At 38.2% G+C, this 26,217-nt stretch overlaps 1 protein-coding gene across 3 annotated transcripts in view; it reads left to right on the plus strand.

The window, feature by feature from the left end:
* The window catches only part of ARHGAP42 (Rho GTPase activating protein 42), a 142,214-nt gene that overhangs the window by 79,742 nt on the left and 36,255 nt on the right, over positions 1-26,217 (plus strand). For 2 of the 3 annotated variants that reach the window (XM_025166629.2, XM_025166628.2), the window contains 3 exons: positions 4,553-4,654; positions 9,565-9,675; positions 19,045-19,149. In XM_025166629.2, coding sequence (XP_025022397.2) covers positions 4,553-4,654; positions 9,565-9,675; positions 19,045-19,149 — 318 coding nt within the window. The remainder of the gene's footprint in view (positions 1-4,552; positions 4,655-9,564; positions 9,676-19,044; positions 19,150-26,217) is intronic. The other variant, XM_088140605.1, reaches the window with a different exon arrangement.

The following is a 26,217-nucleotide window of genomic DNA, read 5'->3' on the forward strand; positions in this document are numbered from 1 at the left end:
TTAGTATTGTCTACGCAATCCACTGATTAGGAGGGATATTCTGGATTTTGAAATGTGAATCTTTCCTACCTCTGTTATGAGACACCTAGCCTGGGATGGCCTGTACACATGTTTGCTCTTTATCTTTCCTTTGTATTAACCTGATCTTTGAATGGCCTATAAAGATTGTGGGCAAAAGATTCTCAAATTATAGTAGTACTGTTTTAGTTTTATATATTTGGCAGCACACATAGGAGGACCCCTGATCCTGAACCCCACCAATGATAACTAAGATGATGCCATCTTCCTGCAGATAGCCAGGTATTCACCACAGTTATCTATGGGAATAGATAACCTTAGTTTATTGAACCCAGATTGACATCCCCATGACAGCAGCTCTTAATAACGTAGGAGAGGCTGAACTTGTGGAGATAAGGGTGTAATGTAATTTGAGCAATGTTAATGAGAGTACTTATCAAGAATACTTCCAATTAGTATAATCCAAGTCAGTACTCCCAACTTCCCAAGTAGAACTTCTGTTAAATTCTCCACAGTGCTTATTACGTAATAAACATTTAAAAGCCTTTTCTGAAATTAGATAACAGCATCAACAATTGTGCTTTCTGTATTAATGGAGATGGAGATATGGTGTGTTGTTAGAGTCTCCTTTGTCTTGAACTCCCCTCTTCCAAAGTTATGTTTGTAAACTTAGTTTAAACTTCAGCAGCTGTTGATTTCGCTTGGCTTCTGTGTATTTTAACATACAGCTGGAATGCATATGAAATTGTTGACTTCACCTGAAGACAACTTGGAGGGTAAAATGAGAAAACTTCCTGAAAGAGATAAACATTAAAAACTTGAGCTGTCAACTCTTGAACCAACTTGTTCCATCTTGCAGAGAGCGTGAGTGACATGTGGAAGCATAATGTGCTCATCCTATGCTTTCTGCTAATTCATACTGGAAGTTTCTTTATTTGTTGTCCCTGGATATTTCTGGCAAGGAATAATCTCAGAACGTTGAAAATGGAACAGTAAGGATTTTCAGTAGCTCTTTTGCCCTCTTCCCCCCGCCCCCAGAAACCTACTTTGGGTGTTCAGGAAGAATTTAATGCTAGGAATGATCAGCATTGCTCTGGGCCAGACCTCTGTCTTGATGTGGGCTGTGGTGCCAACTGAGTCATTAAAGTTTTCCAAGGCTGACCTAATGGTGTTTCCGTTTGTAATACTAACTTAGCTTAAATGCCTTCTCTTTTTTCTCAGTTCTTTTCTTACTTTTAAAAGGCAAAGGGAGTCTGTCTTTTTATCTCTGTCTATCCAGTTCTCCATATATAATAATGCAAAATGAGAATTTTCCATTGGTGGTATAAAGGAGACATAGATGCAGATGACTAATGATACATTAATTTCTTTTCTTAGTTTCAAAAAAGGCAATTCGCAGCAATTAGAGAGGGCTGGAGATTGAGGCCATCCATCTTAACACCCCCCCCCCCAAAATTCCTGAAGATCAGAGCTTTGTTCTTTTCTTTAAAATTTTTAGAAATCTTCTGGGCATTTTTTCTGGTTGTGAGGACTACCACATAAGTCACAGGTCAGCAGTATGACACCTACAGGCACCATGACACATTTGACTCCTTCAGAGAGAATCCATGGCACCTGAGAATTTCAGATTTTTTTAAAAAAAGATGCAGACAACCAAAAATCATTTGAGATTGGCTTGCAAGACTTTGGGAAGCAAAGCCTCTTCCGTGATTTGGCGATCTCCCAAAATCATGGCCGTAGAGAGATGCACTAGAGACAATATGCCATGACCTCCTCAACCACACCATTGGTCTCCAGATGACAGGTTGAGAACCTGGCATTAAACCAAAAATAATGGTGTGCAAACCAGAACTAAACAAATCACATCATGCCTTAGTCCAATGCTTGAACACAGCCATGTATGATGGTTAGGTTCATACTTGCGTTCATTTGTATTGTTGCTTCAGCTGGACCAGGAAAATCAGATTGTTTGGAACTCTTAGGCAGATGTGATGCTAGGTATTGTCTTGATAAGGCACATTTAACATTATTCCCTGACCCTATACAGTGGGGCAAAAAAGTATTTAATCAGCCACCAATTGTGCAAGTTCTCCCACTTAAAAAGATGAGAGAGGCCTGTAATTTTCATCATAGGTATACCTCAACTATGAGAGACAAAATGGGGGGGGGAAATCCAGAAAATCACATTGTCTGATTTTTAAAGAATTTATTTGCAAATCATGGTGGAAAATAAGTATTTGGTCAATATCAAAAGTTCATCTCAATACTTTGTTATATATCCTTTGTTGGCAATGACAGAGGTCAAACGTTTTCTGTAAGTCTTCACAAGGTTTTCACACACTGTTGCTGGTATTTTGGCCCATTCCTCCATGCAGATCTCCTCTAGAGCAGTGATGTTTTGGGGCTGTCGCTGGGCAACACGGACTTTCAACTCCCTCCAAAGGTTTTCCATGAGGTTGAGATCTGGAGACTGGCTAGGCCCCTCCAGGACCTTGAAATGCTTCTTACGAAGCCACTCTTTTGTTGCCCGGGCGGTGTGTTTGGGATCATTGTCATGCTGAAAGACCCAGCCACGTTTCATCTTCAGTGCCCTTGCTGATGGAAGGAGGTGTTCACTCAAAATCTCATGATACATGACCCATTCATTCTTTCCTTTACACGGATCAGTCGTCCTGGTCTTTGCAGAAAAACAGCCCCAAAGCATGATGTTTCCACCCCCATGCTTCACAGTAGGTATGGTGTTCTTTGGATGCAACTCAGCATTCTCTCTCCTCCAAACACAACGAGTTGAGTTTAGACCAAAACGTTCTACTTTGGTTTCATCTGAGCATATGACATTCTCCCAATCCTCTTCTGGATCATCCAAATGCTCTCTAGCAAACTTCAGACAGGCCCAGACATGTACTGGCTTAAACAGGGGGACACGCCTGGTACTGCAGGATTTGAGTCCCTGGCGGTGTAGTGTGTTACTGATGGTAGCCTTTGTTACTTTGGTCCCAGCTCTCTGCAGGTCATTCACTAGGTCCCCCCATGTGGTTCTGGGATTTTTGCTCACCGTTCTTGTGATCATTTTGACCCCACGGGGTGAGATCTTGCATGGAGCCCCAGATCAAGGGAGATTATCAGTGGTCTTGTATGTCTTCCATTTTCTAATGATTGCTCCCACAGTTGATTTCTTCACACCAAGCTGCTTGCCTATTGCAAATTCAGTCTTCCCAGCCTGGTGCAGGTCTACAATTTTGTTTCTGGTGTCCTTTGACAGCTCTTTGGTCTTGGCCATAGTGGAGTTTGGAGTGTGACTGTGAGGTTGTGGACAGGTGTCTTTTATACTGATAACAAGGTCAAACAGGTGCCATTACTACAGGTAACGAGTGGAGGACAGAGGAGCCTCTTAAAGAAGTAGTTACAGGTCTGTGAGAGCCAGACATCTTGCTTGTTTGTAGGTGACCAAATACTTATTTTCCACCATGATTTGCAAATAAATTCTTTAAAAATCAGACAATGTGATTTTCTGGATTTTTTCCCCCATTTTGTCTCTCATAGTTGAGGTATACCTATGATGAAAATTACAGGCCTCTCTCATCTTTTTAAGTGGGAGAACTTGCACAATTGGTGGCTGACTAAATACTTTTTTGCCCCACTGTATATACCCAAGCATTAAGTAAAGTATCCAGCATGACCTGGACATAGGAAGAGGTACTTTGTCATGATGCATTCTCACATACGTAGTATGCTGTGTTGAATACGCTTCAGATGAGAGAAGTGTTCAGAAGTGATATTTTGCACACACCTCTTTTTTTTTTTAATTTCTGTCTAATAACTACAGACAGCACGGCAGGTTGGGTCAACATTGATTGGCATCACACACGGTTTTCATTTATTCAGGATGCATGTAAATGCTCATAATTTTGGGCTATCAGATCTGGGTTGCAAAACCCTGAATAACCATTAGGTGGCAGCACTGCCATCTAGTGCGAATCAATTTGAAAGTCCTGTCATAGTTGACAATACGATTGGCCGTGGAGGACTTCAGTTGTGAAGGAACAAAAGATGTTTCAGAGCATGCCGGGGTACACATGTGGCACCTCTTGGCACCTCTTTAAAGCAGCTGTATCCTTTCCCAATATCATGTTGCTGTCATGCACAACTAAAGTGCAATCCTGGGGAAAAAAACCATTTGGTTTAAGGAGTTGCCAACAGTTGTGTGTCAACAGTTACATGTTCTGAACCAACCTTTTCTCTTCGACTCCAAAGCGCTGCAGAGTTCTATTCATTGCAGTAGCAATGACTGAAGTGGTATGAAAGTCACATTTAGCATTTAAAACATGATTCTTCACTCAAGTGGGCAACTGTATGACTGGATGCGTTAGTCAAGTGATTTGCATTTGTTTGTTTTGTTCTCACCTTTCATATTTAAGCCACCATTTCTAAGTCCTGTAAAAAAACAAGGAAGCTTTTTTATTTTATATATCATCAGCATTTCTATGACTTTGGGTGTTTCCATTTCTTTATTTCAAAGTGTCTTATTTTCCAGGAAGGAAAGAAGAAGTTTGACAAAGAAAGTGAAAAGTATTATTCCACCCTGGAGAAGCACTTAAATTTATCAGCTAAGAAAAAGGAGTCACACCTGCAAGATGTAAGCTTTTGTAACCGGAGTTTTGTATTTTCAAATTTAAAAGGAGGAAAGCAAAATATATTGCAGTGAAAATACCTACTTTATGCAGAGCAGAAATGAAAGTAATTTAAAATAAAGATTTGAGGTCAAAGTAATGTTGTTATTAAAGCAGTGTTTGTCTATTTTAATGATTTAAATATGAGCCTGTTTTTTTTTTATGGCAAAGATATTTAAACTCTGGATTTAATTTTTTTTTTTTTTGGTGAATTCTTCCTTTTGTTGTCTTTGACCGGAGATTATTGAAGGAAGATTAACACATTTAAAATAATTAAAATGCAATTATTACTAGTAAGATGTAGGTTAGGCTACGTCACATCACTTAATTTAGGAATGGAAGACTGAGATGTACTGTTTGCATTTTTCGGTTTTTCATTATTTTGAAACATCAGTCCTAATTGCTTAAAACAGAACTGCCTATTGTTCATTGCTGACTAGAGATGTCATTTTTATGTAATTATTTCTTCTGATTAGTAATGGTGCTTTGTCTAGAATTTGACTCGTTTTTTTTTCCCAGCTGTTGCAGCAGGAGAGTAGAACAGCAAGTAGAAAATCACCAGATTACCCCTATTTCCTGTTATTCGCTATTACACTGTCAAACTAAACATTCCATAGCCCATTGAGGATTCTAGAATGTTGCCCACAGATGCACCCACTCATTCCAAAAAGGAAGAAAAAGTTTTGGGTAGGGTATGTCTGTGAGAAGGCTTAACTTCTTAATCTTTTTTTTGGGTGGTTGTTCAGCTTTGTAATTTTTTAATGATTTATTCTTCAGCAACATTTTCCCCTTCCACTCCCTACAAACACCTTTCAGTTTGGTTCGTTGAGAATACATTTCCATCATTGATAGGGTAAAGCCCAATGTTTATACTAGTATGATCTAGCATGACGTCATCCAATTGTTTTGAGAACATGCTTCACCCTCCCTGATCACTGGTTGTGCTGGCTATGATGAGACTTGAAATCCAACATACCTACTGAATACCACAATGGAGAAGACTGATTTATACCATACTTACTTGTTGCATCGAGCTCAACATTGTCTACCCTGCCTTGCAGAAGCTCTCTAAAGTTGCTTCCTGATCTTTGTAGCTGAAAGTGCTGTAAGTTGAATCTGGATCTTCTGCTTGTATGAAAGAGATGAGGAAATGGCTAAATTATACATCTGAGCAGGTTCCATGCCCTTTAAATTCTGTGCTCTTTTCTTCATTTAGTATCACCTGCATTGTAAGCAAGACACTGTAATTGACTTCTAAAGGGTTTTATGAACACACAGGTCTTGATTACCTGTATTATGTACTAAAGAGATGCCTCTGCAAAGTCAACTGCAAATTATTTTGTTACCTGCAAATATAAAATGTATACATGCACAATTCCCCTCAGAGCTTATGTTCAGTCTCTGTTAATCAAAGGGCAAATAGATATATTTCGTTCCTTGTAAAGTATTATTATTTATCAAATTGTAGTAGAACAACTACTGTGAAAGAAAGAATTTGACTCTGAATACAATATATAGTGATAATAGTGTTGATGGGCAACTATTACCTTGAACCTATGATAGAGATATGAAGTTGAGGAAAGCTAGCTTCTTAACTATTAAATTTATGTCTTTCTCTGCCACTGAATTGTGCTGTAAAAAAGTTTTGAGGATACCTTGCATCACAAGAAAAACAAGTAATTTAGTACTATGTAAAATAAAAGCTTGGCTTACTGATAGTGCTGATAATGAAGCTAAAGCTTAAATGTTTTGGACACATGTACAAAGGCAAGATTCAGTGGAAAAGACCCTTATGCTTGGAAAAATCAAAGAAAATTGAAAAAGGCTAACAAGGCAAAATGAGTAAATATTGTCACTGATGATACAAGCAGGAGCGTACAAGAACCCAAGCAGTTACAGACAGACACTCCTGATGAAATGGGTCACAAGGTTTGGAAACAATTGAACAACTAAAACCCAACAATGTTCATAATAAATGCAGAATCTTGGAAATTTTAGTTTAAAATGTACATCAGTTTGTACTTGAAATTATTTGTGCATGAGAACTGAAAATAATTGCTTGTAGACTGAGGAGATCTACCTCGTATTCTGCTAACTCAAGCAGGGAGTAAGGGTAGTAATCGTGACTATTGAATCTAATGTTTATGGAATTGAAACGTGCATAAATCTAAAGCCGCATCATCTTTCAATCCCTAGTCTGAAACAGTGTGACCCAAAAAAACAGAACAGGTGCACGGGAGAAAGCTCCAGATAGTCAGGAAGCCAGTGAGATACATTTGGAGAAATGGAGACCCAGTTCAAACATGGAATTCGATTGTATTATTTTGAGGAGGTGGAGGAATCTGCTTTTATCTCGGCTTTTAACTTTTTCTGGCAAAACAGTCTCTCTTCTTTGGAGGTCTGATTCAACAAGTCTGCCTTTTTCAAGTGGAAGAGTTAATTCTCTCCTTGGAGGAATTGTCTTCTACACATTTAGCACAGTAGAAGGCTGTAGCCATTTCTCTATCATGAGAAACGTTTTGCCAAATAACTGTCTTAAACTAATTTATAACAGTTATGCATTCTTATAGCACTGAGTAACGCGGAGGTGCTCTTTCATTGTATGCAGGAAAGAGTGGCAGAAAACAAACCAACTAAAGCCCTCCAAAACATGTTAAGCAAACCAAAAGACCCAGTAACCCAAGAAGAAAAAATGAAGCCATCTACAACATACAGTGCAAGGACTGCAACGGCTGCTATGTAGGACAGACAGGCAGAAGACTCATCCATGAACACCAACTAGCGGTCAGAAGACATGACAAAAACTCCTTAATCATGCAACATATAGACAGAGTCAAACGCAGTTTCAGCTGGGAAACTTTTATCATTTTAGATCTAAATCTAGTAATGCCAGGGAATTCCTGGAAGCTTGGCATTCAGACAAATCAGCCATCAATAGACATACAGAGATGAACCACATTCACACACCATTCACAAGAGACCATAAAAAAACTAGGAAGGAGACAAAAGGCTAGAACACATCCCTTCCAGCAGCCAGCACTCAGATAAGCAGAGATCAACACCAGACAAACAATCAGGCATAAAGCAATACTCTAAACAAGAAATCACTAAAGAAACCACACCCCCACTAAAACTGGCTAGGCAAGCCATTATGTAACAACAGGCAGTGAACCCTACACTCACTTGCACTGATGATGTTACCTAGTTGAGTAATGAAACATCTACAAACAAACAGCCAAGCTCAGAAAGTACCAAGAAGTCCGCAGTTCATCCTTGAGCTACAGATATTCTCTTCTATTGGAACTGGTGGAGAAGGCAATTGGTCCCAACTCCCATCTGCCCAACCCCCTTCAATGATAAAAGAAGCCTTTGCTCTTTTTCTCTTGCCTTCAGATTTCAGTTGTTTCTTTTTCTGATACTATTCCAATTATGAAATTGAAGTGCTGTTTTCCTCAGCTTTGTGGTTAAAGAAACTTTTTCTCCATAGGCAGTTACCCAAAGTCAGAGGAAGTTAATTGCTTTCAAGTCCTCTGGAAGTCTATTGAATGATACTACTGAAGCACCATTGATTCAACGGGATTTGTGGAAGTATCTGTCTTTAGCCTGGGACCAGTAAAAATGCCTTATGTTCTACTTTGTTCTTTGAAATCTTTGCTCCATAAATCTTGGTTGTGTAATAAATGGTTTCTGGGCTGAGTTTGTCTTGTATCCATATTTCACTGGCTAAATTTTAGATGTGGATTGTAGAATTCATGTACTTATAAAGGATCATCCATTTCTTTTTAACTTCTCTCTTTATAATCCTTTCCTGTAATATGCTGCTAAATCTGAGTTCTCAGATATTGCTGATTGATCATTATTTACATTTAATAAATCAGGTAATATACATCCACGTTTTGACAGTGTATGGTTACAAAAGTGAACATCTCACTATTAACTCAATCTAGATTTCTATAGTACTTTTTTCTTGTTCTTTTCTGTAAGAGGAGTAATATTTTGTATAAGAATTAATTTGACCTTGATCTGTCTTCACCCTTTAACATAGTCATTTATGTTCTGGATTAGAGAAAATAGAACTAAGTTATATTGGAGAAAAAATGAACTAAGAATTATTTCTTGCTCTGTTTTATTTTGTTTTTTGGAAGAGTAGTTCTCAGGACAAATAATACATCATGTCTGAAACTAAGAGTGAATCTTCAGTGTCTCTAAGATTAGGTCATTGAAGTTCTTTTCATGCAAATATGAATCTCAGATATTTTAATACTTTGCAATACTTAGGTTTGCACACTAATCTAACCCCCCCCCCCATACCCCCACACCCACATACATTTCCTTGACTTCCTGCTATGATGGTGACGGAATAGAAGATGATCTTCCTTTGCTGGCATGCAGTTTCAGTTATAAGTTGGGAATTGATAGAGATGCTGAAGAAAGCTATTTGGATCGTATTTTAAAACAAGTTTATAATTTCCATGGCCTGAACTACATTGCAAACTAAAATATAGTCCTCTGATTGGCTGTACAGTACTTCATATTTTGCAGTGTTGGTCTAACGTTTTAAAAGTGTTCCACAAAGATATGTGTATTAGTGAAAATAGCATATAAAATGCATGTCTTATGCGTATTTATTAGGCAAAATTGTATTTTTCCTTTAATATGCATATGCATGCTTTTTTTTTTTAATTGACCAAGAAATAATTTGATTCTCCTAATCTAGTGGAATGTCTGACCATGAGAATGTATCCTGTGTTTACTTTTTATAGGATATATTGAGTTGCTATGGAGCCTCTGTTATAAAAGACTTTCCTGATACAATTATACCAATAAAAATAACATAAATTGTATATTTTTTAATGATTTTGTATTTCAATTTTAGGCAGACACCCAGATTGACAGAGAACATCAAAATTTTTATGAAGCATCATTAGAATACGTCTTTAAAATCCAAGAAGTGCAAGAGAGAAAGAAATTTGAATTTGTTGAGCCTGTAAGTTTTAATAATGTTATTTGCTATAACCATCTTCTAAATACAGACCAAGATTGAAATAATTCATAACATTGACTATGCTGCATTTTCTTTCCATAATATCTGTTCAAATTTCCTACCCTCAAAACATTTTCATATTAATTTATCTCCCGGTAAACCCCTGTTTATTAACTCTGGAATTTTTGTGAACCATACAGGATTTCAGACCATATTTTATTAAGTATTTTCAGTTTGTGTAGGATATCAAACAAAATTGAAAAGCCTATATTTTGCAGCAAAAAGAACCAATATGAGTTTGTTGTAGTTGCAGAGTGTTCTGACATGTCATAGACTTCATCCAACAAGCCAGCATATGATGAATTAGGAATCCATCCTGTGCTCTTGCATTTTACCCTGTCCATCGCTCCAACCTCCATAGTATTAGTTTAATAGAACATTTTCTGGTACGATTAAACATATTTTTCTGTATTCAGATTGGCAAATTACAACTGGAGTGAAATTTTCAAATCAGAATATCCAACTATTTTTTAAAGTTGCTTAGATGATGCTTGGTTAGTCTCTCCTGCCAGCACACTGGCTACCATCGTGATAGGAAGGAGAGAGATTTTTCTCCACCCTGTATTTTTCCACATATCTTCAAAATCTGAAATAGAGTTTAGGGACATGGGAAATCAAGAGAGGAGTGGACAGTCCTATTGTGTAAGGATCACTTTGTGTAAGCAGAAATCTTCTCAGACTGTTGTGCTCCTTATTTGCTTATTCTACTGAGCACTCTGTCTTCCATGGTACAGGGTTCTTTGACAGAAGAATGACAGGCATAATTATGAATTTGAAGTCAATGTTAATGCCAAGCCATATTTAGCACCAAGCACCAGTACAAGTTCATTTTAAATTTAAACTGTCTAATTACAAAAGGTTGTGGGTTATTGTACACATATTTCCAAACTATAGTTCAACTTTACTAAGTGTGAATTGTGCTACCTCAATTGAGCCAAAGCTGACTAGTGGGCAAGTGACCTAAATATTGTTTGTCTTAGTAAGGACTTCCTAGTGAAGCTCTAAAGAATCTTATGATTCCTGGTGGATGCAATTTTTAATCACCAGAAAGCTACAAGAAATGCAAATGAAGTAAAATATATTGGTCAATTAAGGAAGGGAATTTGTCCTGTAAGCCATTGAAAGTAAATCATGGTTTCTGAAATGCTCGCAGAAAGGTTTTCTCATCCAGTGTGGAATGAAATTGCAGACGGCTTGCCATCTATCTGTGTGACATTTTAATGGCAGTGCTGTTTGTGCAACCCATAACTAGAATTTCATAATGTAAAAACTGGCTAAAATGCTTGGCAGAGACATTCTTCAGGTTACAATAAATCTATCTGACCTTTTATTTAAGACTAATAAAAAAAGATTATGGAAAATATTTATAAAAGTGGAACTATTATGGAAGGGCTGTCCCTTGCTAGTGCCTCAACCCTGTTCTTTTAGCACTGTCAAATAATTTCTAGATAGATTTGCCCAAAATCAGGCTGTAGGATGCACAATACAAATAAAATTTAACTCTAATAGAAGAGAATATCTGTAGTTCAGGATTGAACTGTGGAGTCCTTGGTGCTCTCTGAACTTGGTTGTTTGTTTGCAGATGTTTCATTATCCAACTAGGTAACATCATCAGTGCTAGTGAGTGTGACCGACATCATGTTGTGTGAGGTAACATCATCAGTGTGAGGTAACATCATCAGTGCTAGTGAGTGTGAGCAAACCCCACAGTCACTAGCACTGATGATGTTACCTAGTTGGGTAATGAAATGTCTGCAAGCAAACAACCAAGCTCAGAGAGCACCAAAGCTCCACAAATTGAACTCTGATCTTCCTTTCCTCTCGTTGGCTCTTTTCAGAGCAGTCATGATGTAGCAGAGCACATAGTCTGAAACCATGCTGCTGAAATTTATGGCTAAATGGCTGCATTGATGGCACAGTTTCAGAGCATTGGGGTTTGGTGAGCATGGTAAGGGCATCAATTATCAGTCCTCTGCACAAGAAACAAAAGAAAAGATCTGCAAACTGTAATTGCACAACTACTGGTGACATCATTTCACCCTGTAACCATTTTCATGAGATATCTAACTGTAGATGAGGAAGTGCACTTAACCACTTTAGCTGACGGCTGACAGAAAATGTCTTTATAAACAGTTCTGTTTGTTAAGAAGAACCACAAAAGATTATGAGCCATCTCACATATAACTGTGCATCCCCTGATTGTTCCCATCATATAAAATGACACTTTTGAAAATACTTGGATTTGAGTTAATAAGTAATAAATGTGGTGATTAATCTATAGTGGCTCATTTGGAACTTGATACTGCAACCATGCAGTGATGAACATGCTTAATGTTTTGTTGGAGATAATTGTATATAGATCCACAATCATTAACCTTTCTCTGAATCCCTAAATTAACCAGTTCAATAAATCAGAATTTAACACAGCTCTAGCCATGAGTGTGTTAGCAGCTTTAAGATACCAGCAAGCAAAACACAGCATCTGAAGCCTCAAATAGTCTTTTATTTATTTTTATGTTGTGTTTTTGACCCTGAGATTGTTTGGTCATCTCATTCTCACAGGAAGACAAGTTACTTCCATTTCGGGTAGGAATTTGACCTCTATCCTTCAGTTCATCAGCCAAGCAGTTGTCTTCCTAGTTCTTTTTTTAAAAAAATTAGGGGGGAGAGAGAGAAAGAGAAAGAGCAAACAGATATCACAAAACATATCTGAATAATCAGTTCTGAATTTTGCCTTTTGATAACCATCACTTGTGCCAATAAAAAGAGGAATTGTTATCACGAGTTCCTTGGTATTGGTCCTTGTATACTTTTTAAAAGGGGTAGTCTAACAATTCAGCTTTGTCTGTCATGAAGAAATTTATTTAGATTGCTTTTGAATGGCTGAAGCTTGGGTGGCCCTTAAAAGTGGTGGCTCTTTCTCCAGGAGCTTTTTCCAGCCTGGACATTCTCCAGATGTTTGGACTTTAATTCTCAGTTCCTCATCCAGCATGGATATTACTGGGGAAATGAAGCATTTGGGGAGCTGAAGTCCATAAATATGAAGAGTAAAAAGGGTTGGGGAACACAACGATGTAATAGGAGATCTAGTATGGGAAGGTGATACCTGTTTTTTCTGCAAATTGTCCTACCCTGTTCACAGGTCTCAGGGAACAGTTCCAAGTGTTCCTAGGACCTGAACTTACTACTTTAAAATATGAAGTTGGTGGACAACAATGTTTAAATGATCTACAATTTGACTGTTGATGGGGAAGCCACCCAGGCTTATATAGCAATTAGGATTACCTGTCCAAGAATGCTACTTGATCCACCAAGAAGACTTCAAACAATGTAAGGAACAGAAGGCTTACCTGCAACTGTGGTTTTTTGAGTTGGTGTCACCACAAAAATTATTCAAACATTTTTTCACTGAACATAGGCATTTTCTCCCCAGTCTCTTGAACTAGCACAGCTAGAAATAAGACAGGTTAAAAATGTCAAGTTCTGTCTGCCTTCATTGGGATGGAAGGTAGGTTGCGTGCTTAGATGAACCCTTGAAGAAGCATGGTTACAGGTAGATAATATGTTGTTTTTCATTTTTGACCTTTGTGCATCTCATAAATGGATGAGTTATTTACAAGTGGAAGGGCAGGTAGTCTTGGAATAACTGAGGAATGAACTGGCCTGTGGAAGCCAGTTTATAGTCAGTCTTAAATCTTAAGTGCTTTATGAAGGTTGAAGGCTGGGATCATGCTATTGATCTTCAGATATCTAGCAGTAGCATCACTTTGAGGAAAATGGCAGATGTTCCAACAATGCATGTGAAGGGAAAGTAGAACCTGTGAGGTTATGGAAGCCTTGAAATGTCATAGGCCAGACATATGGTGTCAAATCAGCTAGCAGTACATTGATACAATACAGAGATGCCCTGTTTTGATGGAGATGATCAGGTGAAAGATGTCCTTGGAATACAGTATGTCTGAAATCTGAAGTAGTCAACAGGTAGGCAAAGAAAACAGAATGAATTCCTGGCTACAGTAGTTTATAATCACAATCTTTGGCAGAAATGATATAAAAGGCAGCTTTATCCTCATGAAAAATAAGGTCTGGCTGGTTCACTTTGAGGGCAGCCAGCTTGCTGACTCTGCAAGTAGACATGACTATCAGCTTCTTAGGAAAAAATCTGAGATCACAATAGCCAAAGGCCCAAAGGGTTTTTGTTTCAGAGACATTAGAATAACAGATCCACTCATTCATGGAAAATGATAGCAAGAAACTTTTGAAAAAGATGAGGTCAATTTCTTAGGATAGAGAGACAGCAAGAACTGAAAACGATTTCTGGAGAAGCATGTGGATCCAGTAGATGTTGATAGGCAAAACAGGGGAAACATTTTCACTTGGCTATACTGTAGAAGTTCACCACGTGGGTGGCTTCCTGGTCATCTCCTGTGCAGTTGAACATCTGGTGTTATGCTGAAGATGAAGAGACCCTCCACACTATGAGGCAGTCAATTTAGATATTAACACAAGATTAAATCTGAGGAAGATCAGATTCTGAGGAATTTCATTATTAACTCTGGAACAGATGAAAGAAAACTTAGTGAAGGGCTACCAAGAATTTGTTAATAGGATCATGATTCTTCTCTGACACCTTTCCCTACCACCTTCTTAAGGAGTAGGAATAAGGAAAAAAAAGAGGACCTGTTCACCTTTACCTCCAGCAAGCACAAGCTTTGTCCTGCTCTGCTGCAGGAACTCCAGTCTGTAACATCTGGTCATGGAAATCTTTTTGCAGATGACTAACCCACAAGATGAATAACAAGATAAATCTGCAAATGCTCCAGTCAAGCACTCTGTGTAGTGGAGTTTGTGTTTTTTAAGAATTGCAAGTTCCAAGTTATTTATGTGGAGATTGTCTCTGCCCTGTGCCAAATTTGTCTGGTCTGAAGACCATTGCTGAATGGTCCTCCACATAGGGATGTGTGGCTTGATTTTTTGGGGGGAAAACAGGTTCCTTGATACAGGTTTTCCCTGAGAGTTTACCCCAGAAAGGAGCATTGCATCTGACTGGGAAGGGATTACCAACAGTTATGTGGAGGATATGGGTGGGAGAACACCTGGAAAAATCAAATCTGGTTCACATCTGTAGCTTGGTATATTATAGTTCATACTGCCATGCAGCCAAGCAAACATTGGATGCCAAGAGTGATCAGCAGTTACTGTTTGGCAAAGTTAAGGAAGGTGCTGATGAATTGTAGAGATTATATGTGGAAAGGTAGGAATGTTCAAGTTTATGCAGAGGGCCAGATCATCTAAAAGCATAATTTTGTTGAAATGGGTAACAATTTAAGTTTTGGTCAGATAAAATTTCTCACATCTGAGGTGACTTTAATTATAATCAATAGCTAATTAATCCTCTTGTATGGCAAATTTGGATAATTCATTGTATAATTCCTGAGGATATAGACAAGCTGTTGATCTTTGGCAGGTATGACTTACACTGCCTAGTTAAGAGGTTATTAGAAAAGGCCTATATCATCAATATTTCAGTTAAATGGTGCAAGGATATTTCTGTAGACATTTCTGCTGGCAATTAAGGTCTACCATTGGTACATCAGGCATTGACTCAAGTCTTTCTCTATAATTACTCCAAGGCTTTAGAATGTGTTCCCTGTGGAAATAAGATTTTCTAAGGTGACAGTATCTGGTTGATCTTGTTTGGGCTTAAAAGCTAAGCAGTATCCTTCCTGGTTAGTGCTTGATGGGAGATCTTCAAGAAATTCATGGGTTGTAGACTAATCTGGGAAGTTGAAAGAACATTCCAGAAGAAAGCAGTAGCAAGCCAGTTCTGTGCTGTTGCCAGGAAAAATATGTAGGTATATCCATGAGTCCATCTTAAAGACTTACTTGAAGTGGTAACATACTTGGTGGCTTGTGTAAAAGTTTTAAAATGCACAGACTTTCAGTTGACTTAACTGTTTTAGCTTTTTAAAATCTATTTTCATTTCTTTTAATTTTAAAGCATTTTGTTTATTTTATTTTGTTTTTTTGTTTATTCACTTAAGCAGTTTAGAAACAAGGATAGTACAATGATGTGATATAATTATGATAACGGGCCAATATTTTTTTGTAAGGATCATAACCTGGGATTTGCTCCCACAATTTTCTTGATTACTTTAATGATAAGCTGAGATAAAAGAGTTGCTCATTCCTTCTTTCTTTCTGTAGTAGAACAGGAAAATATTAAAATTGTCCACTTTAAGTGACACCAAAATACAAACAACAAATAGGTTCACCTGTTTACCCTGGCTACTACGTATTTATGAAAACAACAGAAGAAGTTGCAGTGTGACATTCAGTTACATCCCATGATAACCAACATAGTGACTGAATTCAGACTAGAATAAATGTTAACTAGCTAGCTACTACCCTTTGTTCCTTTTCTGAATAGCCTGGTGAGATCCAAAGATTTTGCTTCCTCATTTCATTTAACCTCAGTATTGTTTCTAAACCCTACTTCTGGCTCCCTTGACCATGATTTATTGAAAGAAATCAGTCTGATAAATATTTCATCTAAACTAGAGATTCATATTAGTCACAATTTGTTGGGTCAAAAATAGAAGTAAATGCTTTTGATTTCTTGGTGGGTCTGCAAGGAAGCGGGAGAAGCTTGTGAACTTACTGTAATTCAGTTTTAAGATCTGAATGGTGTGATAAAAATCCTGCTGGTTGAAAATGAGATTTTAATTACTGAGATCGGATTAAAAACCATTAATCCTTTCTCCCAGCCACATTTTACACGCAGATGCTTGTAAAATTACCCTGACTGCAGGGTAATTTTTGAACAAGCAAAATTACCTTCCAAGAAGCAATTGGCGCTAGTGGAGAAGAAGACTTTGCCTTTTTTGTAGTTTGAATGAACCTCCCAGAGATGTTCGGCAGTCTCAGCCACCCATCCAGAAATGCCTTTTTCTAGCTGCATTTTTAAAATGGAGCAGATCAGGTGCCTCTCTGGATGCCCCATCTTCTTGACCCCAACTGTACTTGATTTCATGTCCTCTTGCTTTCTTCCTTTCTCGGTCATTCTCCCTACAATTCTTGCATTGCCTTCCCTTAGCTGTTGGATGGACTAATAAAGAAAGCAATTCTGGGAAATGGCAAAATCTGGCATTTGTTGGGAGCAGGAAGGAAGAGGAACATGACAAAAGCAATTTTGTGCTGATACAACACACACTCTGCCCTTTTGTGCATAGGTCATGACGTCACATGCATATATGAAAAGGATAGAGCTTCCATCACAATGGTGTGATGCTGCTATTGTCATTTTGATGAAAACGTTGGATCCTGAAGGCACCTCTGGTTGGCGGGGATGGAATGAAAAAGATCTTGCTGCCACAGTAGAGAGAGTGTTCAACTTTGTACAGATCACTCAAGTTATAGAGAGATTGTTTGTAAGGGACACTTACAGGACCTAACTAGAAAGTTAATTTCTCTTCCTGCTTACAGGTAACAGTGGATATCTCTTTCCCTGCCCACCCACCCCACTTCCAACCTATCTTAATACTGTGAATTCAGGTAGAAGGTCCTGAGGTAATTCAGGATCCTGTGTCTGAAATCTTCACAGTTCTGAATCTCATACTGATGAAGATCTGCAGACACCCCTAAGAACTATTTATATTAGCTCATGCACGACTTTTTACACCAAACTTTGCTGAACGATTCATATAGCTCTAGTTCTCACATAATGCTAAACCAGACTAACATTATGCATGGGTCAGGTCAGTGAAAGCCCTTATTCTACTATATGACTTTTTGGCAGGTTATGCACTGAAAAAGGTGTTTAGGGATTTTCCAGCAATGAATTCTTTATAATAGATTTAATAGTTCACAATAAATTTGCCATGGCTGCCATCTAGTGTCAGGGGTTGTCCAAGATGAAGAAGATTTTTAACAACAAACAAATAATCTGAACCTGGTCACATGAAAGCGACATTGAAATACTACAATGATATTGAACTGAGGTGCATGACAGGTGTGCAAAAAGATGGACAGCAGAAGATTAAGAAAGCTTAAGATTCATTTGCAAAAAGAAACTACATCATTGTCGCTGAAATTAGCAGTATGAACAAGCCTTAACAGTGCTTAAATTGATAAAAGGTTTGCTCACTGCTTAAACAATGATCCTCTGAGTAATGGGAAAGCTGACCTTACTTTGGAGCTTTTTACTCCTCCCTGAACCTCACCCTTTTGACACAATCTGGAATGGAGATACAGATAGTCCCTGGGTTAAGAATGCCCAGTTTATGAACGATCCATAGTTAAGAACGGAGCCTATTGTAGCAAAATTCTAGTTAAATACACAATGGTTGGAGTTAAATACACAATGGTTGGCATTAATTGCACAATACTACTTAAACAGTGTTATGCAATAATACTGTTCTGGCTTACATACAAATTCAACATAAGGACAGACTTTGGGAATGGAACTCGTTCTTAAACTGGGGCCTACCTATAGTGCAATTCATTGGTTCCTCCTATCTCCCACCACATGTGTAAGCCTGTGTGCTAGTCTTAGCTGTCAAGCTGTCACTTTTGGACAAGTCTGTGAAGCATCTGCTGTTGGTAGAAGACCTAAAATATCTTGGCCAGTGGTATTACTTTCCCATTACTCAGAGGATCATTGTTTAAGCAGTGAGCAAGCCTTTTATCAATTTAAGCACTGTTAATGGTTGTTCATACTGCATGATCTCTGTAGTTATGGTGAAGATCCAGATCTCAGTTCGTTATTACAGCAATTACTTGGAACAAGATGCAACTCCAGCTTCTATCTTTGTGTCTCTTTCTCTTCTTTTATCTCTCCCTATTTACCTTTCAGATGCTTTTCTGACTTCTTTTCTAATTCCTTTGAGCCAGTCAGCCAGCCTTCCATTCCTGTTCTTGTCTTGTAGCTTGGCCTTGATATTTTCTGTTGCTTCTGCTGTCCCACCTCCTAATATCAAGCTCCATCAATGGCTTTGAAAGAGGGGACATTTGCACCTTGTGCTAAGTCCCATTATGGTATAGCTACAAACCAGAAGAGTTGTGCTCACTGCTTTTTTCTGCTACTAGCCAGCTAGTGAGGTGGGCTAACAAACCATGCTTAGAATGATGCATGAAAATCTAAATTGATCTTCTTTGAAAAAGCCAAAGAAAGAAACCATGTTAGTTTTAGTATTTTGTCCTCTTAATACCCTCACAGATATTGATCCATGTTCTTACGTAATGGATAAATGAATTTTAAATGCTTCATTTTGAGTTTTGTATCTGTTTTGTTTTTGTTTTTCTCCTTTTCAGCTTTTGGCATTTCTTCAGGGATTATTTACATTTTACCATGAGGGATATGAGCTGGCCCAGGAATTTGCACCATACAAGCAACAGCTGCAGTTTAATTTGCAGAATGTAAGGTTAAATTTCATTTACTATAATTTTTTGGATCATTGAATGCCTTTATGATGAAAACCCAATTCAGTTACAATGCTGAAATCTCTAGAAAACAAACTGAGTAACTTCATGCATACATGCACAATACTTCCTGTATTGCTTTCCACATTACATTTCAGGCCTTTACCTTGGGAAATCTAATTTAACATCCTTAAACTATAATTTAGTATCTTCTTGAACTTTGGGGGAAAACATCCATTCAGGATCTCCACTAAGTTAAGTGGAGGTTATAAAAACTATTCTGAATGCAGAGATGGATTGATGAGCTGTGAGTTGTGGTATTACTTAAGGCAAGATTCTGCATCTGCCTTTTAATAAAGCAACTAAATTATGTGATGCCCAGCCCAGTTTCTGAACAATCATAGCCAAAACCTGTCATTATAACTTATCCAAATAGAGTAAATTTTCCATGTTTCTCAATATTTATTCTGTTGCACAATGTTGATTTCGTTAGGAGAGAGTTTCTGTTTTATAACAGATGCCGATGAGGTTGTGAAGGGTATGAGAATGGAGAAATTTGCAGTAGATATAGAGAAGCGTAAGGCCCTATTTTTATTTATTTATTTATTTAGCATATTTGTATAGCTGCCCGTCTCACAAGAAAGTGACTCTGGTCAGCATGCGACACTCAATTAAAAAGAAAACCAATAAATACATATAAAGCAGTCATTATTAAAACTATAAAAAAAGCACACAAAACAAGAGAGGATGATGTTAACCACAGTCAGGGAGCTATTGCAAAATCTCCCCGGTCCCATGGGGCCCCCAGGCCTGATCACATAGCCAGGTCTTGAGGGACTTGAGGAACGTTAAGTGGGATGGAGCTAATGTAACTTCTGGGGGGAGAAGATTCCACAAGGCGGGCACCACGGCAGAGAAGTCCTCCCAAATGTAATTCCCTGACAGACGGGATCAGCAGCACCTTCTCTGCCAAACCTGATAGAGTGGGCAGATATAACTGGGGAGAGGTGGTCTCTCAAATAACCCGGCTCATGGCATGAAGGGCTTTAAAGGTGAAACTCAGCACCTTGAATTGGACCTGGAAGCCAACTCGTACCCAATGCAGCTCGCAGAGCAGAGGTGTAACATGTACCCTTCTAGGGGCACACATAACGGCCATGCCGCTGCATTTTGCACCAGCTGAAGGTTCTGGATACTCTTCAAGGGCAGCCCCATGCACAGCACATTGCAGAAGTCCAAATGAGAGGTGACCAGGGCATGAGTGACTGTGAGCAGAGCCCCCCGCTCCAGGAACAGGCACAACTGGTGCACAACACGAAGCTGTGCAAAGGCCCTCCTGTCCACGACTGCCACCTGCTCTTTGAGCAGGAGTCATGAGTCCAGAAGGACCCCCAGATTGACTTATGCAAGCATCCAGTTGGGGAGAAGGGGTTACATTTCTACATTTCTACCTTTTGAGTTATACCTCAGTTCAGGAGGTACTAAGAGGAGATTGAGTACCCTTCCAGATACTGTACTGTTTTCATTATGCCTTCCCAGGAAGGCCATCTAGAAAGGTATTGGTTCAGTACAAGAATCTATTATTGTTTTTTGTCGGGGGGAGGGAGGTGAGCATATTTGGAATTCTCCCATGAGGATATCCAATGATTTCCTTTACAACATGGGAGTAATGTGGTTATAAGTAACTAAAAGCACTGCTTAACTAGAATGCTATCTGCCATCCAAGCATGTGCCTTGTTCACCCATCCTTTTTTATTTTTCCTTTTCTTATTGGCCTGTTAGAAGTCCAGAAACATTCTGAAAATAAAAATGCTGGAGAGCAGGATTTTGTTCTGCAGCATGCTAACTTCCCATTTTTATGAGATTTCTATAGAAAGTCATGTGGGGTAGGGATCCTCATGGGCTCCAAGGGTGGGATCTGTGAGTCCATTGAAATCCATGGACCCCACATTGGGTATTCCAATCTTAATAGCCATAATGACATGTAGAAACATAATTTCAATAAACACGAGTGAACAAGTCATTTGTGCATTTTATACACAGTTCTACATTCTAATATGGTGTTGGTTATCATCTTTAAAGCCCTACATGGCATGGGACCAGGTTACCTGAGGGACCGCCTCTCCCCCACGAGTTCATCCCATCCCACCCGATCACACAGAGAGGGCATGAGGGCAAAAGAACTCCGACTAGCGGGGTCCAGAAGATGGGCCTTCTCTGCGGTAGCCCCCACTTTGGAATATCTTGCCCCTGGAGGTGAGATTGGCCCCCTCCCTCCTGGCCTTTTGGAGGGATCTGAAGACCTGGCTCTGCAGGAGGGCGGAGCTGGCGTCGCGGCAATACGGCGGGCGATCCTGGGCTCCCAGGATCGCAGCCGATATCTCCCCCCATGGATGGTCCCGATGGACCTAAGCCGTCCCGTAGAGATGGCGATCGCAAAGGGCGCGTCCTGTGGATCTCAGGGACACCGCAAGTCCCAGATTGATCCCAGGAGAAGCTCTTGAAGCCGGCGGAGGAGAGGCAGCCATTTAATGACTGCGAAAGCCGGGACAGCTCCAAAGGAAGAAGAAAGAGAGGGGTGTCAACCGGGTGAGATGGACCTTTACTATTCAACTATTCTTAGAGAACACCTTAAGTAACTTAAAGAGATTTTTAAAAGTGAAGAAAAGTGGATTAAGCGGCGAGATTGAGCCTTATAAAAAAAAGGGGGGAAAAATCTTTTCTTTTTAACTTTCCCTTTTTAGTGGAATTGGCAAGATGTTTTTCTTTTAAAAAAATATATTTTTAACTGGACTGGCTTTTTCTTTTCAATACTCAATAATCTTTTATCTCAAGCTTCTTTTTTGATTAAGATTCTTCTATTGTTATAAGAAACTTATTTTTTTGATTTGGAAATGGGGAAAGTGGAGTTAAGAGAAAGTAAATGAAAGAAAGTTGCACTGCCATCTAGAGGCTCGATATAGTGTCTTTTTTTTTCATTGTGACGTATGCTCAAGGACCCTGGGCTTTCTAAAAAGATAGTGGGATGTGCATGTTTATACAGGTGCCATCCGAATAACTATAAACAAGAAAGCGGAGTTGAAAGCGACTTTGAAAATATTCAAGATGGAAAGTTTGAGTTAGTCACAAGAGCCTTGTTTAGTGGCAGTAGCTCTTCTTTCTGCTAGAAGCTCTGCTTTGCTCTCTATTCCCCCCCCAGTTGGATTTTTAAAGAGACCTAGCCTTTCCCCTCCTCTTCTTTTTTTTCTTTTGCTTTTTTTTTTTTCTTTTTCTTGGCAAGAACAAAGATAAAGAATCCTTTGACTTAATGAAGGTTTATACAAGATAATAGACTATACGAGAAACACACTGCAGAAAAAGATTTTTAAACTATCGAGGATGACTATAAAAAACTGGAAGAAGAGCTGCAGAAATTCCCGCAAAAAAAAAAAAAAAAAATTAAAGCTAAAATGGACTTAATTAAACATAAAACGGGATTAATGGAAAAGGAAGAAATAGCACAAGAAATCAGAAACACTAAACAGAATTATTTTGAGGCTAATAAACTGAGAATCAAAAGGGTTAACCAACTGATAAATGAAGAGGGACAGACTTGTTCTTGGTACTGAGGGTGAGAAAAAGATTATACAAGATTATAATGGAAAATTGTACTAAGAGAATGTATAAAAAGAAGAAGTAAAACAATATTGAAAGAAACTACTCCAGATGCCTAAAGAAAAAACGAGGGGAATACAACAATGATGGAACTGACAGAAGCTTCAAAAAGCAGAATGCTTGAAAGGACATTTATTATTGCTTTCTCTTATCCAATAATATAGAAAAAGGAATAAACAGCCAGATATTTTGGGATATTGAATGAAAAGGGTGAACTTAAAACTATGCAAGCGTTTGAATAAGGTATAAAACTGAGATATATAGTAAAGAATTGTATTTGATTGTAAATGTTTTAAGAGATTAGACTAAAATTCATACATGGTTGGATATAGTAACATATAGATTTTAAACTAGAGATATTTTTGTTGAAACATGTAGTGAAGAATTAAGTATGTTTTGATAGTGGTTAGAACTGTAACTTTTAAGAATTGGAAGAATGAAAAAGTACCTATGCAGGAGGAAGTTATTGAAAATTATGGAATGTGCAGAGATGAGTTAAATTGATATTTGAAATTAGAGTAAGAAGATAAGCAATTTTATATGACACGGGATTTGTTTTATTAATGATTGGATGAGAAAATATAGCAATGTAATGGTTTAGAAAATTTTACAATAGAAATTTGATATTAATTATTATATATATACACATATAATCGATGGATAAAAATGTATTACTAATCCTATTGAAAGCTAAAGTTTCTTGTAATAAATGATTCTATAGACTAGCTATGAATGATTAATAATTGATAATTGATAAGTATACAAGTATATTTTGAATAGATGATATGAGAATTTAAGATTATGAAAGGGGCACCAACGAGTTGGTAACTGGTTGACACACGGTATAAAATGGAAGATGTTTTTTTTTATGCCTTTGTATGTTTTTGTTTGTTTATGTATGTTTTGTGTTTGTTGTAAAGAATAAAAAAATTATAAAAAAAAAAAAAAAAAGACCTGGCTCTGCCATATGGCCTGGGGCAGGGAGGGGGATCATCAACTGTGGGGTTGGCTAGTCCCTTAGTGGCCTGCCGTTGCTGCCTTGAACCATCGGCCTCCTGGATTTTTTTCCCTTTTATTTTTGTGAATGTGTATTGTTATAGGCTTTAATTGTATATTTATTTATTGTTTTCACGTGTTGTGAGCCGCCCAGAGTCCCCCGTTGGGGGGAGATGGGCAGGGGACTTTAATTAATTAATTAATTAATTTCCCCCTCCATCCAACTTATTCCCAGCTGACTGGAACATACAGGTAGTCCTATACAAGGGACTAAAAAAAAAAATTATATTAGAATGGGTTAGTTTGAAAATATATTTCAAGCTGAACAGCTGATTTATGTAGACTGCAAGGACTGAAGAGAATGAGATAGCCAATTGTGGATCTCAGTCCTCAAACAGTTTTAACTCTTGTGCTGTCATTTGCCTTGCCTTCACCTTTGGGGCGAGTCCACATTGCTACCTAGAAGGAGAGAGCAGATATATAGAAGTTCCTTGCACATCTGGAGAGAGCAGGAGGAACCTGGAGGAGGAGGAGGAGGAGGGAACAGTGAGCCTCATGTAAGCCTCCAACTGTCAACAGTTCAGAGCTAAAGAAGCAAATATTCAGAAACTATTGCATATTTATGTTCCCTCAATAGAACTGTAAAATCTGACCGCAAAGAATAAGAGGAAAGTGTGTAATAAGATCATATCTAAACTGTTGATTTTAAAAGCACCAGAGGTCACTGTTGCTTCAATACATATAACACATTCTTGTTCTGTATTCTGTTACTTGCTGCTCTAACTTTGCCTGGTGGCTTATATTTTGAAAGAGCAAAGGGGATGCATTTTAGCTGAACCACTGAGGAAATTTACAGGTCGTGGTTAGATTAGTTAGATCCGGCAACTTTGGTTACATTCCACGTTGATTCAGTGCCAATTTTTGATCTCATTAAAAGCAGCTGTACATATTGTTGAAGATGTCATCTTCAACAGTAAGTTGAAAGGGTGGGGGGGGACTTAATTCCTGAATTTCTTTTTGGCTTATTTGGTGCTTGGCTAAAAATAATAAATACCCTCAACGGCCACTTTACATGGATATGGTAATGCTGTTGCCTTGAAGTCCTTTTTCTTTTGTAGCAGAGCAGAGATTTTAATATATATCTGTTGCAGTTTGGTTTTTAATCACAAGCACTAATGGAGACTTGCAATACTGTTGACTAGTATTCTCTCCGTGTATATAGTTTGCTTATTAATAACCATTCCTACCTGGAGGAATTATGAAGGCAAATAGATTGATATATTAGGCTCTGTAGACATCAGGCAGAATAGTCCTATTAAAAATTTCATTAGTGGCCTTTTAAGACACTTACACTCTATCTTCTGTGCTTGTAGTTTTTAATGTGTGCAGTTCATCGGATAAAGGTCATGAAAAAGTCTTAAATGAAATGTTGGAGAATAATTGGAAAATGCTGAAAAGATATAACCTTTTGCCTGGGCTGTAATGCTTGTAGTAGCAGGCAGTAGGTTGCATGTCTGAATGCTTTCCAGGGGAACGGAGAGCAGTAAAAGATAACATGAGAAGATCACGACCAGTTTGAGCTGGATGCAGAAGGAAATGGAAAAAAATGTTAATCTAGAGGCTTCATATATTGGAGCAAACTGAAGTTCTGCCTCAGAGGTTTTAGGTAAAAATGGAGTAGTGACCTATACAGAAGTAGACTAGTATGCTCATGCGTTTATGCATGCGAGAGAAAGGGAGAAGTTGTTTCACATCTTGACTTTTCTGCAAATGAACTAAAGTGAGGTAGTCATGGAGAAGTGTTCATTCCGATCATTATCTGGCTTTGCTATGTAAATCTGCCCATCTGTATTACTGGAAAAAGTCTTTATTTGAACAAGCTGATGATTTTCAGACCACGCCTGCTGGTAGGTACCACTTACAAAGCTCATATAGGTAATAGCAAGAGCATCTTCTCCTATGTCACGTTTCAAGTGTTTTTGTCTACAGCATGAGATCTTAACCATACAAAAACAGCTATCATCTCCAAAGTTACTATGAACTGGACACATTGGCATATCTCTTGCTTCATCCTCCAGTTTCTTTCTTAAGACTTAACACATAAAGTAATTTGGGGTATGTGAAGAGGAATGCTGTTTTGGTTCTGGGGCTGGTGTGTCTTAAACTAATTGATCTTTGATCTTTCTGAACCCATCAAAGTTCACTTCTGAGTGATGGTCACATGCCAAGAACCCTAACCTGATGAATAAAATAAATTATTAAAGTAAATTTATTTTGAAATAAATACTGTATGGTGGTTTATGGGCATTCTGCATACAGAACTATCTTTTGCGGCTCTTTCTTCTACAGTATTGAATACCTGGATCCACCATATAATAAGGAATGCTTTCCTATTTTTTTTTTTTGATGATGATG

The sequence above is a fragment of the Python bivittatus genome, unplaced genomic scaffold (genome assembly GCF_059951505.1).
Source record: "Python bivittatus isolate LINGU-HERP-01145 unplaced genomic scaffold, Pbiv_v1 ctg000340_np1212, whole genome shotgun sequence".
In the NCBI taxonomy this organism is placed as follows: Eukaryota; Metazoa; Chordata; class Lepidosauria; order Squamata; family Pythonidae; genus Python; species Python bivittatus.